Here is a 17,741-nt window from a genome sequence, read left to right on the forward strand (position 1 = left end):
AACTCTAGTAAGGATTGCAAATTTTGAATGTTATACCAACGATTTGCAATTAGCTCTCTAGGATTTAAAAAGTAGCTCAAAATTTTAAGTGGTAAGCATACATGACAAATAACTTTACACCTGAATTAATTTGAGTTTAAAGTTTTGACAAAAATCGCCAGATTGCTACATCAACACCATTTACGATACATGTTCACTATAATAAAAAAATATATATATTATAAAAAGAAAAAGCATAAAACTATAAATATAAATATAACAAAAGAAAGAAATTTACTCGGAGCGGTCCAACCACTCCTAGATTGGCTAAAAGGGTTGGCCGAATCACCCCCCAATCAATTTCTTTCTTTTTTTTTCTTTTTTCTTTTTTCTTTTATTTATTTTTATTATAGAAAACACGTGTCATATTATAATTAGTGTTGATATGACACATTACTGGTTTCCATCAAAATTTCAAGCAGAAGTCTAGGATGAAAGTTATTTGTCATTTATGCTTATCACATAATTTTAAGCCACTTTTTAAACCTTGGAAAACTTATTGCAAATCTGTGCTACAGTAGGGCTTATTTTACTATTTTTTCCTATTGTTTTTTTGAACTTTGAAATTTATGAAGTGTGATCTATTCTATTGCATTAAAATTTATTTTTGAAACATAGAAACTTTACTATGGTCAAAGTACAATAGTAATCTTACTGTTGCTTAGTCTGCCTTTTTGTAAAGGCAAATGGTTTCATTTCAGTTAACCCAAAGGACTCGACGTTCCTCCAACTCATATTTCTTCTTAGTCGAGTTTTTCCATTATAAATTTTAATCTAGTCAACTCTTTTGGATCACCTTTAAAGATTTATCACAATATTTGGTAGATGTTAATAACATTTTTCTCCGCCGGAATATCAATTGAAAGCACATGTAAAAGAGGAGAGAACTATACAAAAAAAAATCTTGTTAGTGTAAGCTATCAGGGATGACTCTAATGCTTAAGTTAATATGTATCTAAAAAAAAGAAGGGCAGACCTTTGGGAGGAGACAAAAAGTCCCTTGTATCTGGTTTTGGATTGCCTTTTTTAACTGCATGCCATCAACTGCTTACCATTGGTTCCTCCCCGATGATGATCTTTGGGATGGTTTATCCCACGTTCCTTCACTTCTCATCATGCCCTATGCTTGAAATTCGAAGCTCACAAAGTAGTTATAAAAATTGCCTAGATGGCATGAAGGCGGCCAAGTGGGGTGTGAAAAAAAATCCTCAGTACCAATAGTTTAGTAAGCTCGAGTCAATAGGTTGGTTTGTCGGTTACATGGGCCGTCGGCCCATAAGCCCAACAAATACAAAAAGAAAAGTGCACTTGATCTTTAAACTAATATTACTTCTCATGGATGACATGATTAGAGAGAGAGAGAGAGAGAGAGAGAGAGAGAGAGAGGAAAAACTATGCAAACCATGATTTCGAATTGGATAATGCCCAATTGACCTATGTCTTTGTTTTGTTTTGTTACTTTAGTTTTTCAGAATGCCGAAAGACATGATAGAAGTTTTCTCCAACAGCAAGGCACAAAAGTCAACAAGAATAGGGAAACATTATATCCTTCTAATTGAAGGATTTAAAATAATACTTGCATATGCCTTACTTGAGCTGAGAGTCAAAAGTAAGAGCCTTATTTTCATGGTGACATGCAATTTTTCACCCTATCAATGATCTTATAACGACATGCCATACTATTTACCCTTGTACAATTTTTTTTTTTTTAAGTGAGAATAAGATACAAACAGGATAAAGAAACAAAGTAAGCAAAAGAAAAGGAGCAATCGATATACTATATTTTTAATTATTTTATAATTGCATAATATTGATGTGGCAGACTGACAGTCCAAGCCAATTTTTTATTTATTTTATTTTATTTTTAACGATAATTGATTTAAGAATTAGTTGTGATTGTCACATCGATATTGTAAGATAATTATGGAATAAAAATATAGTATGTAACATTATTCAACGGGATCATTTCTACTACCAAGGAGAATATTCAATAAAAAAAAAATAACAAAAAGGAATATTTCCAAAAAATCTAGATACAACGGCTCATTTGGCTAAGTTGTGTTTACTCTTATCCCTTGACCTGACTCGACATTATCTAGGAATTTGACGAGGTGCACATGCAGATGCGGTTGCAGTTATTTAAAATATCCACATCTGCAAAATGCGGATATCAGTACTTTTAAATATCAGTATTCGTATCACGTTTTTACTAACCGTGTCCTAACGGTTATTGTGGAAATTAAATGTAGTTATTATCCGTGTGTTGTCTAAAAGAGACTTGAACACCTATGTAGAATAGAATTATAAGAAGGAAAATAAATAAATAAATGCTACAAAATTATGAACTCACAATTTGATTAATCTTATTGCACTCATCGGTCCAGGGGCAAAGCCAGCTTTTAGACTTTGGGGGAGTCAAAATGAAAATAAAATAATTTGGAGGGGCCAAAACTAAAAAAATTAAAAAAATTAGGGGTAATTTTTTTTTTTTTTTTTTGGAGGGGGGAGGAAACCTTTGGCTTGGGGGGACAGGCCTGGAGTGTAGCTCCGCCCCTGCATCGGTCTATGTTAATTGATCAGTTGGATATGTGGGCAAAATACACTCAAAAGACAAAAGAGAACTCCTTTTGATTGGTGCTTATCGTCCTACTTAATTAGTAACTTTTTTTTTATTAAATTTAACAACAAAATTCATATATATATATATATCATTATATGTTCGATGGTATAAAGCATACACTAATTATTATTGAGATACTTTGTATTAACTTGAATTGAATTTGAATCTGGACGCATTATAGAGCAAATTAAGAAACGCATTAATAGAAAATCGTGCTTCTTCTTCTTCTCCTTCATTTTTTTTTTTTTTTTTTTTGGTCTCCCTTCTTTTGGTTTTTCTGTCTCCCTTCAATCACCTTAATCAAATCAAAACATGCTAACGTGGTAAGTTTAAAGTTTGTCGGAGAAAACACCTGCTCGATCTCTTTTATGATTTCTTCTTTAATTTAGTGCCAAATTCCTTAATTTGCTTTATTTAGTCCGTTGCTTTTCTTCAAAAAGAGGGTTTTGTTTGAGATTGCTGTGGGGTTCTTTGAGTTTTAGAAGGGGGCCTACGAATATTATGATGCTTAATTTGCTCATCATCATCGAGGCATCAAATATGCCTTGACTTCACAATTCTTAGTCATTTGATGTGACCCTCGTTTTAAAACATGTCTTGTTCGTCAATGTTAATGTAGATGACAAAGAGGATGGGATGAAGTAGATGATGCAGTAGATCATGTCCAAAGGGAAACTCAAGTTCAAGATAATGTTGCAGATTGAGATATACCTCATGATAACATCAACTTCAATTCGAACTATGCATAAGCTGATCGATGGAGAAGATGAAGAGATGACAAAATAACATATAATCACTCTTCCCGTTGAGCCCCTTTTCTTCTTAATCCACAGAGAAAATGTAGGACTGGTGTCAATAGTTCATTACGGAAGAAAAAACTTATTGAGTCCGGATCACTAACTAATACTAATATAATAGATAAGCGATACTCGCCTTACACGGGCATCCAATCAAACTAAGACCACGTTTATATAAGGTTTTAGCTGAAGGCTAAACTCAGGTATGCTCTCATGCATGCCCTAATTTCCATCTATTTTTTCATTCTCACATTTGTACTTTAATTTAACCGACTAAAGCATCGAAAGTGGTGTCAACGCCCCCCTCACCCCTTGGGAGTGCACCACTCTGACCTTTAGCTGTTTTGCAAGGATGCCGGATCGATGATTAGGTGTGTAAAGTCCCTGTTAATTTTCAGCATGAACAGTTACAAATGTTTAGATCATGTATCCAACAAGGTTTGCCTTTCTCGGCATGTAAGCTTTGATGAGAATTCTTTTCCTACCAAGGATCGAGCTGCTACCTTGCTGCCCACAGGGTGATATTCCTTTTTCTCATCCTTGTAAGTGTTCCTTTCCCTGACTCACATGTTGTTTCTGCTTCAAATTCAATGATTGAACCATGATCGATCACCTGATTCTAGTCTTATTCCTAATGTTTTTGAGCCATTGATTCCTTCAAACGTTGTACCAGATTCTTCAGCACCTATATCATCGTTACCTATCTTGTCAACAGAAAACACAATTTTTGAATCATCATATCATCTTTATGAGACGGATCGAAGTTGCTATAGTAAAGCTAGTACCATTGATCCACAATGGAGCTAGCAATGCAATGGGGGCATGGATTTGAGCTCTTTTGTCAAATGGCACGTGGTATTTATGCCCTCGACCGCTTAATCACAACATCATTCACAACATAATATTGGTCTATAAAATCAAACAAAAGTCTAATAGATTAGTTGAAAGATTTAAAGCTAAGTTAGTTACTCATAGACTACACATAAACTTTCATACCTATGATTAAACCCTCTACCATTAGGGTTATTCTAAGTTTGGCAGTTCAATTTGATTAACATATCAGAGCAATTGGATGTTTTTCATGCCTTTTCCTATGGTTACTTAATTAGAAGAATAGGTGTAACAACCCTAGGTTTTGTTGATAAAAATCTTCTAGATTATGGTTCAAAGTAGGCTCCAGGGTATGGTTCGATTAATTTTCACTTTTATATCATGTCAGAAATACTTTTTTTTAAAAAAAAAAAAAAGAAAAAAACTACCTAAAACATATTAACAATATACATAAGCTTTTAATATGATTAATAGAGCATATTATTCTCACACATCTTATTAAAAATACATTTGGAAATTATGTATTTTGAATTCAAATACTAATTTAACAAATTGAAAGAATTTACTCTAATCCTATTTAAAAGAAAAAAAAACTGTACTTGCTAGTGTTTACTTTTTTCAAAAATAAATAATATTTTATTCAAATTTTTTTAAAAACAAATCATATTTTATTCAACTTTTGTTAAACAAACTATATTTTATTCAACTTTTTCTAATTTTGTCTTACAAAGTTAAATCTCAAAATTTACACACCAAATAAAAATTAAATTTTGATTTTAAAAATCGAACATCCAACCACACTATAATTACTCTTTTTTATTTTATTTTTTTCGTAAAAAAAAAAAAAAAAAAAAAAACAACAACAACAACATGGAATGATGATTGGAATATGGGAATTTTGGAAAAGGCTCGGTTTGGGTAGGCTTTATTTGTTTTTTTATTTCCATTTAATTATTTTCTAATCTTAATCAGCCAAATCATTACTAACTTTCGCATCTTTTAGGTCCTTGAAATGCTAAAAAACTCTTAAAGCAAGAAGTCCTTTTTATTAGGCATACAATAATCATGACTTTTCCCCATTTTAGGGCTTTATCGTACACATTTTGATCCTCCTAATCCCCTCCCTAATCAATGCGCTTAAGCACAATTCTCAATGCCATTCCAAAAACCCTCAATTAATTCAGTTAACCCCAGTACCATTCCTAGGGACTAGGGAATCTTTCCCTCACTAAATTTCCCGCCAAAACTGCACCATTCTCATTGGTCCAAACTTTACTGCCTAGGGCCCTACACTCCCACCATGTACTGCCAATCGAATCTGCTTTACCCAATTCCCACAGCCACTGATTATCATAGTTCCCCCCCCACCCCATGGCCTTTCGTCACTTCCCTTGGCAAAGGATTTTGCAATAAATATTAACGCTATTTTTACATTTATTTATCATATTTATTTTATATAATTTGATGTAATATATTTTAAGTAATTAATATAATGTTTGGAGGTAGGTCGGTGGTAGCGCGATGAAGGCTCGTTGGTAGTTTGAGAAGGAGAAATTCAAACTCGAAATGTAGTTCACGAAATTTAAAAATTGAAACTATTTTTTGCCCAAATTAGTGTAATAATTATATTATTGGATCGCCCATTCTACCATATTGCATATCAATAATCACTATAAACCCAAAAGCCCTAGCTGGCAATGTGTTCATGCCGCACATGGTGGAAATTGAGGGACTAAAGATACCCAAAGATGAGCACAATATATGAATGAAAATTTCACCCAAAATATATGTAAAAGGGGAGTTAATAATAAGATGACATGTTAATTTGTTAGACATCAAATACATCGTTAAATACCACAAAATAAAATTCGAACAGCCCTCTTATTCCGTTTAGTAGGTTGTTTATGCATTCAACTAAGAAACTCCATTTATGGGTGATAAGAGCTAGTTTTTTTGTTTTTTTTTTTTATTAAACTAAGAGGATAAGGTACTCTTTTGTTTCAGTCTCTACCAAGAAAAAAAAAAAAAAAAAAAAAATCAGAAAATGATGAACGATTTTGAAGTCCATCATCCTTAATGATGAATGTAGCACATGATAGAAATCTGTGAGCATTCATATCAGAAATCTGTCCTTACGTTGGAACCCCAACCTTTTCAAACTTGAAAGGAATCTCCTGAAAACCCTAAGCCTCTCTAGGTTGTAGGTAGGTACCTACGCTATTATATTCACTTGTTTGTTTGAAAACGTACACTAGTATTTTATATATCTGACACAAATTTCACAACCCCTGGCCCTGGCTTCTTTTTTTTTTTTAAAAAAAAAATAAAGTAAAATAAAATTGATTTTTAACTTCCCTAGCTAGGGCAGTAAAGAGCCGTACAAATGGCCCACGTGTATTACTGGAGCCAATCATCACTCCTTTGAATTTCTACTCATATCTTCTTCTTCTTCTCTCTATCTTCTTTTTTTTTTCTTCTTTTTTGTGATAAAAAAATTTCAACATTAAGTGTTATGTTAAATGAGAAAGGGAGGGCATTAGAACATAGGAGTCATGACCCTTATCTACACAATTCTACTCCATCCTAAAATGTAATAAAATAAAATAAAAATAGAAGATGGTAGGCCTGACTGAGCCGGTGCAGTATCCTACGAGTCAATAGGATTACGCGTGTATGTATTGTTTGGTTTGTGGAATAGACCTCTGGAATAGAATGACTATTTCTATGGAATACCTATTTCCTTACGAAGAGAAATACCTATTCCTCTAAAAAATGAGAGGAATAGTTATTTCAATGAGAAAAGACTATATTTTTCAGAAAAAAAACCACTACTATTTTTTATTTTCTATCAATTATTTTTTTCAAAAAAAAATTAAAAAAGAAAAAAGAAAAAAAGGAAACCCTCCCCCCCTTTAAAAGTGGCGGGCTGACCACCCCAATGGGTGGTCAGCCAGCCACATATGGCTCCGGGGGTGGTCGCACCACCCCCGGGACGATTTGGGGGTGCCGCAACCACTCCCGGAGGGGGTGGTCCCGGCCACCCCCTGGCTATTTCATGGGTGGGCGACCACCCATTGTGGTGGTCAGCCACCTTATAGTTTTCAAATATATATATATATATATATATATAATGTAGGATTTTTTTAGTAATTTAAATTGTATTCTAATTAATATATATGAGTTGTTACCAAACTAAATATTAAGAATAACCATTCCATTCCACCACCTATTTTTAAGAATAACTATTCATTTTCCTAATGGAATAGTCATTCCACAAACCAAACGATGCCATAATTTTCATATATATAAATATAATGTGGGGATTTTTTTAATAATTTTGATTATGTTTCAACTAATGTATATGAGTTGTTACCAGACTAAATATTAAGAATAATCATTCAATTCTACCACCTTCTATTCTTAAGAATAACTTTTCATTTTTCTAATGGAACAGACATTTCACAAACTAAACAAGACCATAATTTTCAGGTGGAGTCTCTTGGCTAAGCTTGTGTCATATTACGTGAGCACTCAATTCGAATGGGTTATAAACAAATTTATTATTATTCTCACAAGTAGTTCGGCTCTTAAAAGCCATATTTTTTTTCTTCTTCTTCTTCTTTTATTTACGTTATTCTCTATTCTTTCATAGTATTGGATTGCAGTATTAGCAAAGAAAATAAGTTCTCATCTTGAATTAGTTTAGGAATTGAATTATTTTCTAAATTACTTTTGACTCATTTGTTCCTCCTTGATGGTACAATAAATCACACCGTCGAATCTTAGTCAAAAGGACATGCAAAAGAGATGAAATGCGAACAACAAAGCTTGTCAAGTGTACCGGTAGATATGCTTCCGATACCTAAGTTAGCAAGGGATATTCGGATAAGGAAAACTAAGATCAAGGTGTAGAAGAATGGTGAAATTGATCGTATTTGAATAATGGTTCTCCTTACCTTACATACACGAAGGGTTGCCCCCTTTGCATGGCTCAAGCACGTGTCACTCATCCATTGGTTAGTACTCAATATTGGCGTGGCCAAACTCAAAGAAAAAATTTTAAAGAAAGGGGTTGCATAGGGCAACGAGAAGCCCTACTTGACCTTAGATAAGTCCCTTACGAGAAAAAGTCCCCCCTCAATCATTTCTCCCCCCTTCTGAAGGCCCTGGTCCCTTGGTACCTTGCGAGGATCCATCTAATTAGTTTTCCTACTAAGCTAAGCTTTACAAAGTGGTTTTAAAGAACTTCAATTGCAACTTGACTAATCCTTTTAAAGTTAATAACACTGGCGCATCTTGCTAACATTTTTCCTGAGTTGTTACATTTCTTGTGCTAATTAATTAAAATTATATAAGTAAAGTTTTTCCAATATACATGTATTTGTTTGGGGAACAATCAGACATGCTCAAGGTAGGACTCATACGCTAGATTAAGATTATATGGAGATCAACATATTCTACTTAAAGCTTGAGTTTCTGAACACGGGATATCAAAGCTACCTGGGTCATTCCTGGAAGAAGCACCTTCTGGTGCTATTGAGCTAATTACTCATGGAATAGCTGAGTGAACTCCCTTTGAGCTTTGTGTGAACTATTACTTTACCTTAATAATCCTCCTTAAATTGACTACGTACATCGCTTGAGGGCAAGAAACAATCAGGCTCCGCATGTAAACTTGATGCTGAAAGCTTCAAAATTTTGTGGTGTGTATATAAATATCCATATATGCATGGTAAAGTGAGACAACTGCATGTATTATGATACCAAACACATAATATGATTCACAAGGACCATGAACACCATCTATGTCCCAGGTGATTTCTGTTCCCTCAAAAGGTGGCAGACCTTTAAGAGAGAGATCACCGGGCGCAATCTATGAAAACCAGTGAAGTATGAATCCTATGTACGAGGTTGTATCTGGGTGTTGTCCTATAGGCTATAGGTCAACACATAGTACTAGGGTGAAGGAGAGCTAACCTGGAGACTACTGTTCAGTTTAGTATCAATGGATATATTGCACATACGAGGCTCCTCAGGCACATTCATTTGCTGCCATAACAAATGGACACTCATGCAACTTCTATTTGCATCTCTCCCGAGGAAGAGAAAAAGGTTGGCGGGGGTTGTTCTTCCCCGATCTCAAGCAGAAATCCAGTTATGTAAGATTTTCATAATACATTATCCAAAATCTCATACAGTACTTACCAATGAATTATGGGATACCAACTAATTACATTCATGCATCGACTATGTAAAAGTGCAAATATGATGCAAATGCATATATGATATATTGAATGTATTCTCATTAGTATTACATTTGAAGCCAAAAAGAGCAAAGAATATGTTCTCATCACTCATCGCACACAAAGCTAGCTTATGTTTCACTCTTAAAAATAACGAATCACAATAAGTGAATGTATCATCAACCAAAGATTGAATAACTGAATGAGTCACCTACTAAAACCTGTGGAAACATTGGGACACCATTATGCACATGACTGCAGACACTCTGTCCAAACACCGACGAGAAGAACAGGTCTTTGTATTCTCACACATACCCAAAAGCAGCTTCAATCTGGACGGAAAACATAAACAGCAAAAAGTTATACAAAGATAAAAGAACTACAAAGGCCATGCATGGTTTTATGATAACTATGCATCGAACTAGAAAGATAATAGGGGATGAGAAATACTTATACTGTGCCTTGAATGGTTGGAGTCTATTTTAGTATTTTTGCTGGATAGGAAGCAACTCCCAGAACCCTAGGAAGGATGCTCATGGCTTCAGCTCAGTCTAGAATTTTAAGTGGTTGACTGAGAACCAGTTTGATCCTCTCCACCATCAGTGGAGGCATCAGTAGCAATCCAATCGCTATGAGTATTCTCCTGAGCACCACTGGGTGAAGCGGGAGCAGGAGATCCATTTTCCGAATCCTCCGAGGCATCAGTATCAATTAAAAGAGAGTTTTCCTCAAACTCTACAGCCACCAGCCTGAACATATTAGAAAAATTGGACCGTACAAGCTCGAACTTGTGTTCTGGGGTATGCTGCTGATTGAACCTCCCTGGAAGCTTGGATTGAGTATTGTAACAATCACCACAAAGGTCAAAACCAATTTGCTCCGTACAATCTTTGCACTTGTATCTATCCCCGATTATGGGAAGAATCTATAGACAAACGACACAACTTGAGATGTTACTCTACTGCACACACTTTAAAGCCAACAAAAATATGGAAGAAATTATGGGTGCCACTAACTTTCAGAAGTTGGAGTTTTAGCATTTGCGTGTCTACAAAAAGTATTGTTGACAGTTCCATTGACACTCATCTCAAGGTGTACAAAAGGAAATGTAAACATCATAATACTGTTTGTGCATCAATGCATCCAAAAGTGTCCAATAATCAATTCAAACAATATGGTTTCTCCGACAAAGAGAAGGATAAACCAATGGCTCCACATTTTAGACAGAAGCAATTAAGCATGGACAAAATTGTACAAGTGTCAAAACACAGCAACAATAAATTCTGGAAGAAAAAAAAACTAATTGGCAAAGAAAGTACCCACATCAGAAGGCAGCTAACCCATGAATAGAATAGATGGAATAAACAAGTTTGTTGCAAGTCTGGTAGCAAATATAGTCATGCTACCAAAAATCAAGGCAGCAGGGGCACATACAAGTAATGGAATATTAGGAATTTACCCCACAAGAATCACAACCGACTCCAAAATGAGTGTTTGGGAGAGTATCAGACCGTAGTAAATTATCTCCTTGTTTACCAACTTTAGTGGAACTGGAACCTGAAGCATACAGTAGCAAGTAACTGGCAAGTCAAAAGTACTCAGGACATGCACATTGAAACAATATTACATGACATATACTAAAGTATGATAAATTTTAGCAGCATCAATAATATACTTCACTACATTTATGCACAGGACTGTAATCATCAAAACACCATTAACATTTCAAACTGGATTTTTCTTTTTTCTTTTTTTATGACAATGAAACTCTCCAAGGCAAGGCTACTTCGTGATAAACCTCAAACCATGCCATAGAAAGAAGAGCAATAAATTTCCTGAGAATCAGATCATTAAAAAGATTTTAACTTTTTGGTTCAAAAAAAGTTCTTTTTTTTGATAAAAAAAAAAAAAAAACTTGTATAAGAATGGCCCCCAAATTTAAATACTTAATACTTGTTGGTCTTAGATAGTTATTCCATAATACTACAGCACCTCAACACATAATTTCATCTCCAGAACCAGATGTAAACTTTATTGCTACAGTTTCAGTCAGTACCATAGTATTAAGTATTATACACCAAAGGCCTTTCTGTTTCACGTCTCAACCTGACTTTCATTTCTTTTTATCCATATATCAGTGATGACTTGATTTCAACTCTATTTACATCTGCCCTTATTCCAACAAATTAAGAGCTTCCTGAACGAAAAGTGAGAAGTGGCAACTAAGAGTCTAACATTAGCCTCAAACATAACAATCCAGTATTATAAAGGTCCAAATCACATGAGATCAAAGATTGATAAAACTCTCACTACATCTTAAAACTACCAAACGGAGACAGCCAAGTTAACACTGTTGGCCATGGTATCGTAGAATTCTACCTATGAAGTTTGTGAGGTTCACATAACAAAATTCTTATGATTTCTCTAAAAGATCCACCAAGTTTTGGAGGGCTGACCATATCGACAGTGTGAAAAAGATTTATTTTAGCTTACAAAGTAATGGTGAAAAATGTTACAATGAAAATGGCAAAACAAATATTATATGAATTTATGAAACATGGTGTACCATGTGGCTTTACTAAACTAAATACAGATATCGAGTACTATAACACAAGATGTTTTTAAGACCAATTCTTCTTATATGTACTTTGAACATTGAGAAGAAACTAAGCATTCAGACATACAGATCCTCATACTCTTGAGTTCGAAATCAACTTGTTTGAGCTGAACAGCATCTCTTCTCAGCACATATTCTTTAGGAAATTGTTCCTCCAAGAAATGATCAAGCACCAGACAAACTTTTGGAAATCCTTTTGGATGCAAGGTTTGACAAACATGACATTTAAGCATCTCACCAGCGGGGATGATGACACAACTTTCACAATATACTGTAAAATATAGGAAATGAAAATAAGAATAATTGTATATCAACTAATTTTTCTTCCACAACAGATAAACTTGAAACCTGATCAGATATGAGAAGGCTAACTATGTGAACAGTACCATGGCCACAGTTAAGAACCACAGGACGGAAGAGTAGTTGTTTGCATGCCGAACACAGCACATCAGCAACTGAAACCGGCTTGCAATTCTTTTCTTCGATAGCCACATTCCCGATTACATCAGAATTCCCATCAGAGATTTCTATTAGAGTACATGCGCCGCAATCTTGAAAGAGCGAATCCGGCAACAAAAGCTCCAGATTTGTATGAGGCTCCCCTTTCCTGGTGGAAGAAGGGACTAAAGATGTGTTTGACTCAAAATCCATGGTAGAGAAAGAGGCTGGATCACCCCAGTGAACACATGCTTGAGCATTAAACTGTGGTGAAAAGACGCCTTTTTTCATTTCCTCTTCTGCAACATGCATAGTCAAATATACTTAAATAATCATGAAATATGATAAGAAGTGCCAGATTAGATGTGATGACTTTTTACAACCAAAAACAAAAGAACATAACCATAGCAGTTATTATGATGCCTAAGTAACAGAGCGTAAGTAGCTAGAACATGTTAATCAATCTTTTTTCTTTTCTGTTTTGTGTTTTTTTTTTAAAAAAATAATAATAATAATAATATATCTCTTTTTAAAGGCAATTGGACAAAGAAGATAGTCATGCTCAAGAGAAACTTGAATGCAATTCTGAGTAACAACTTCTAACAGAGCTACAAGCTAAACTTGAAACCACAACCAGGTTTTGGGAGAAGATAGCCATGTTGAACAGCAGAGGTATCCCCCAATATAAAAAATTCTATTGACACGCAATAACATCCACCAACATATTGCAAAAATCCAACGTATGTTGCAAGTCAATATCATGTCATATATTGAAATCACAAAGAATGCTTTCTCTTTCTATGTGGCTTACCTATCCAACATGCTAGACTTTGTTATGACTGAGTGTTTCTCATTGAGTCAGTATAAAAAATGGACCATGAAGCATCTTTTTCATTAGCTATTAATTAATTAGGAGTTTTTGGATGGTTCCTATTCCAGCTTCATGTTCTTGGAGTTGGAAGAAGATCCTCAAGCTCCGAGACATAGCCAAGAGTTGCATCCGGTTTAAGGTTGGGAATGGTTCTAATGTGTTCTTGTGGCTGGATCATTGGCACCCTGCAAGCTACCTTCTGGATAATTTCGGTTATAGGATTGTTCATGATTCTGGCCTTTCTCTGCATTCCAAGCTGGATGTTGTTATTAAGAATGGTGATTGGTTTTGGCCTCATGCCCGATCAGACGCTCTAGTAGAGGTGCAAAGTAAGCTACATACAGTTGAGATAGGCGATTCTGATGAGCCTGTGTGGAATTCTAGAAGTGGCCATTACAAGTGCTCGGATACCTAGGACAAGCTGAGAGAGGTGCATCCGATAGTCAGGTGGTCGAAGATTGTTTGGTCTCCCACTTCTATCCTCCGTCATTCCTTACTTCTTTGGCTAGTTTTCTGGGATGCTTTGGTCACAAAACAGCAAATGAGTGGTTGGGGCTATACAGGACAGATTTTGTGTCTATTCTGTTATAGAGCCCAAGAGAGCCGTGATCACCTTTTCTTTAGGTGCAATTTCAGTCGTCGAATTTGAACTGAAATCATGGCTGATTGTTCTTTTCTCAATGTGCCTCTGGATTGGGAAAGTGTAGAAGACTTGTGTTTGAAGGCGCTGCAAGGGAAAAGCTTAAAAGCCAGATTGGGTCGGTTGTGCCTTGGAGCCACTGTGTACCATTTATGGAAACAGAGAAATGATCTCTTGGACAATAATACTCCACGCATTGAGGAAGCACTCCTGGCTCGTATTAGGTGGGAAGCCCGGACCAGGATCGTGGCTAAAGGGCATTTCAAGTACCTCCAAAATTCTATGAGTCTTGTTTCTAGATGGAACCTGCAGAATCTTATCTAGTTGATCTGTTTGGTATAGAGGGTTGCTGAGTTTCTGATGTTGGTTGTTGGGCTTTTTTTCTGAGTTTTTCTGTGCTACTCTGTTGTATAGACGGGAGCTTGGTTTTGTTTTGGTTTGGGTTTTAGGGTACTGCTCCCTGCAAGGATGTATTTGTTTTTGTATGAGTTGGCTTGATTGGCCTTTGGGAGTGTGTTCCTATGAGACTGAGTTCCAGTTTTTTCTGGAGTGTATTCTGGTTTGTTGTTCTATAAATGCTTTTATTCATCAAACAAAAATTTAAAATATATATATATATATATATAGAGAGAGAGAGAGAGAGAGAGAGAGAGAGTCAACACTAGGAGTGTCTAACAAATTATAGGCAAGTACTCATACAAAGGAAGAGAGATTTCCAAGCCTTATCACCTTAAAATGGATTCCTAACAAATGTAAATTGGTGCAAGGACCATTACTAGAACTACTTATGACATCATCTAATTTAGAAGTCATTAAGGTCAAACTATCTTACCATCTAACTAAAAGTTCTTCCCAATAAGCGAAATTCTAGCCCCAACATCGTTTTACCATAGAATAATTATTGGGCAACCAGCCCTCCATTGATAGCCAGTTGCAATCAAATTATTCTATTCCTGGATACTTTTGCAACAATAGAACTCATGCATGCATCCTGTATATGTATGGTGTAACAGGACACATAATGTAAGCACTTCAAATGAAAAATTACGAAGCTCACCTAGAGTATTATTTTCCCTTCTCTTATAGGCAACAGGATACATCTTCAAGAGCAAAAAGTGAAGCATCTGACAGATGGTAGGAAAGTGATAATAGGGATGCCTACAAAGTGGACAACAAGACTCATGCATGCCATCCATGGAATAATGGACACACCAGAAACATGAAATATGACCACATGCTGCACACAACAAAAGGACATAAATTTATTGAAGGGTAAAAACTTTTCAAAATTCATGCTCTCAAGGAATTAGTAAACCCTTACACAGCACTATGGGCTTGTACAGAAGATCCCTGCAACATAAATTGAACTCAATTTGTAAGGTTGCAATTCAAAAGAGAATGAATAAGATACACATCAAGGAAAAGCACAAACAAGGATAGAACCGGACTACAACCTCTACAGAATAATATCTACTGATATAGAACTAGAGAGTTAAAGTTGTGATTCTCCACTCCATCTAGTCAATCATCTTTTTCCTTTTTGGAAATTGAATTACATATTGTGTATTATCCATAAATTAGTCCATGCAGGTATTTTAGGTCCTTGATGTCCAAAAACACAATATAAATCCATTTTGATAAAAACTGTTTGCAACTTATCTCATACGTATAGTGTAAGATATCATACGCAGGAGGCCAAATTTTCCACTCAAAAAACACTTTTAACTTTGTGTTTAACTACTACCCTGCAAGCATTTTGCACCAAAATCTTGGAACCACAAGTGTTCGTAGAGGCAGGGAAATGAAAAGCTACCCAACCTAAAATGTGGAAGCAAATTGGAAATACATTGTGAGAAAAACAACAACTCTATGCTGTTTGCCAAGGCTCCTAAACTAGCAAAAATGGACCTTGGCACCTCACCACTAGGGTAGGTTCTTATGATTCAAAAATGATTGAAGATCTAAAAAAGAACAAGCAAATGTACCCACTTTTTTATTGAATAATGCTAGAAACTACATTTTAATCCCACAATGCCGACGGGACATTCCCAACTAACACTTGGATGAGTCATTGTTAAAAATAAATAAATAAAAATCAAGGGTTGGCTGGGATTGTCACGTCCGCATTGTGGGATAAAAATATGGTATATAGCATTACTCTTTTTTATTTACTCTTCAAAGACAGCCAACAAACTTTATCTCATCAAGACATCAAGCACAATCTCCCCGTAATTAGGACTAAGTAGCCATACTTAAGTTCTCTATCAAGCATGGTCGAAAATACACACGTGGAGCACTAGAAGAGATGTTCTAAAGATATTGGTAAAATTGGATGATTAAAATTTTAAAATAAAATAAAATAAGACAAACATGGTCTATGGACCAACTGCTAGAGGTTTTGATTGAAGGACCCAAAATGTCATTTTCTATCGCATTACAGCGGCTCTCTGCATCTTCTAAGACATTTATCAATCTATATATATTATACAGCACATTGAGCCACTTTTGGGGCTTGATCAGTTGATCCATTTTTTTACAGCACTGAAATATCACTATGAAAAATCAACAACTAATTGCTAAACAAAATTGAAGGCTGACAAACCCATTAATAGAAAACGGGGAAGCTAAATTCTTGACTAAACTGATGCCAAACAAGTAAAAACTAGATAAATCAAACAAAACAGAAAAGCCATTGCCAAAATAAGGGAATTTTACTTTTAATTTTGGGGAGGATAAGGAAATTGCAATGGCTTTTCTATGTTGTTTGATTTATCTAATTTTTAACCCCAAAGGGGATGGGTAAGTCACTTGGCCTGGTTCCACCTTCTTGTAAATAATTCCTTGAGATCACGCTCGCGGGTTAGAGCCCGAACTTTATCCAACCCACGTGGAGGGGCACTTTGAATGACGTCTTAGGATCTAATCGGGGCGAAATACCCGGTTAAATAAAAAAAAAATGGGGAGGGTAAGGGGAACTTACAGGCAAACGCAGCAGAAAAAGGGCTCGTAGATTTCCTCTGATTCGACGTCGTCGTGCAAGGTTGGATCTTCCATATGAGAATTTCCAGAAGCCAATCAGTTCGAAGGCCAAATTCTTGAGAGAAACCCTTGGGAGAGAGAGAGGCTGAAGCTGATAGATGTCAATGCTTATTTTGGGGGAGACGTGTGTCGGCAGACTCCGCACAGAATTTAATGGCGCAGAGGTGAATCGGGCCAATCGGCCTTCTTTATCACCTCTTGCCATCTCCGGCGGTTGGAGTTAAAATAGCTACTCAAAAAGTATCAATCTCTACTTTAACCACTGGCTATCTTAAAAACACTCCAACAATAATCTCTATTCCATTCTTCACTTTCTTAAAATATTATTTTTTAATCTTTCTTTCTTTCTTTCTTTTTTCTTTTTTTTTTTTTTTTTTTTTTTTTTCACATTTCCCTCTCACTCTCCGGTCTCCCCCAACCCCCAAGTGCAGTTGCCAAAGGGCAACCCTTCCCAAATCTGAAATCCAAACCCTTCCCAACAAAAAAGCTGCAGAAATCAAAAAATCAAACAAAACCCATTGATGCGATGAGAGATCCTTCCCTCAGTTTCACCAAAACCCACTTCTCATAACCCCCCATAAAAAACCTGCCACTTCTCCTTCTTCT

At 35.6% G+C, this 17,741-nt stretch overlaps 1 protein-coding gene across 4 annotated transcripts; it reads right to left on the minus strand.

Annotated features, from left to right (window-relative positions):
- Positions 1-9,553: 9,553 nt before the first annotated feature.
- Positions 9,554-17,473, minus strand: LOC133857159 (E3 ubiquitin-protein ligase PRT1). 4 transcript variants are annotated; one of them, XM_062292302.1, is made up of 8 exons: positions 17,077-17,473; positions 15,418-15,446; positions 15,154-15,254; positions 12,534-12,884; positions 12,227-12,418; positions 10,990-11,087; positions 9,981-10,455; positions 9,554-9,862 (listed from the first exon to the last, which is right to left on the minus strand). In XM_062292302.1, exons 1-7 carry the CDS (start codon positions 17,338-17,340, stop codon positions 10,090-10,092), a joined length of 1,401 nt encoding a protein of 466 aa, XP_062148286.1. In that variant the 5' UTR covers positions 17,341-17,473; the 3' UTR covers positions 9,554-9,862; positions 9,981-10,089. The 4 variants fall into 4 exon arrangements, with proteins under 4 accessions (XP_062148286.1, XP_062148285.1, XP_062148284.1 ...); XM_062292301.1 differs by having other exon boundaries at positions 9,992-10,455; positions 12,215-12,418; positions 17,077-17,472; XM_062292300.1 differs by having other exon boundaries at positions 12,215-12,418; positions 17,077-17,471.
- Positions 17,474-17,741: the final 268 nt, after the last annotated feature.

Source organism: Alnus glutinosa, chromosome 14, assembly GCF_958979055.1.
Source record: "Alnus glutinosa chromosome 14, dhAlnGlut1.1, whole genome shotgun sequence".
In the NCBI taxonomy this organism is placed as follows: domain Eukaryota; kingdom Viridiplantae; phylum Streptophyta; class Magnoliopsida; order Fagales; family Betulaceae; genus Alnus; species Alnus glutinosa.

Coding starts and splice junctions, on each gene's coding strand:
- LOC133857159 (XM_062292301.1), bottom strand. CDS start 17,340: ATGGCAAGAGGTGATAAAGAAGGCCGATTGGCCCGATTCACCTCTGCG. Junction 15,255..15,417: donor GTACAAGCCCATAGTGCTGT/GTAAGGGTTTAC, acceptor TCCACTTTGTAG/GCATCCCTATTATCACTTTC. Junction 10,456..10,989: donor TCGGTTGTGATTCTTGTGGG/GTAAATTCCTAA, acceptor GTTTGTCTATAG/ATTCTTCCCATAATCGGGGA.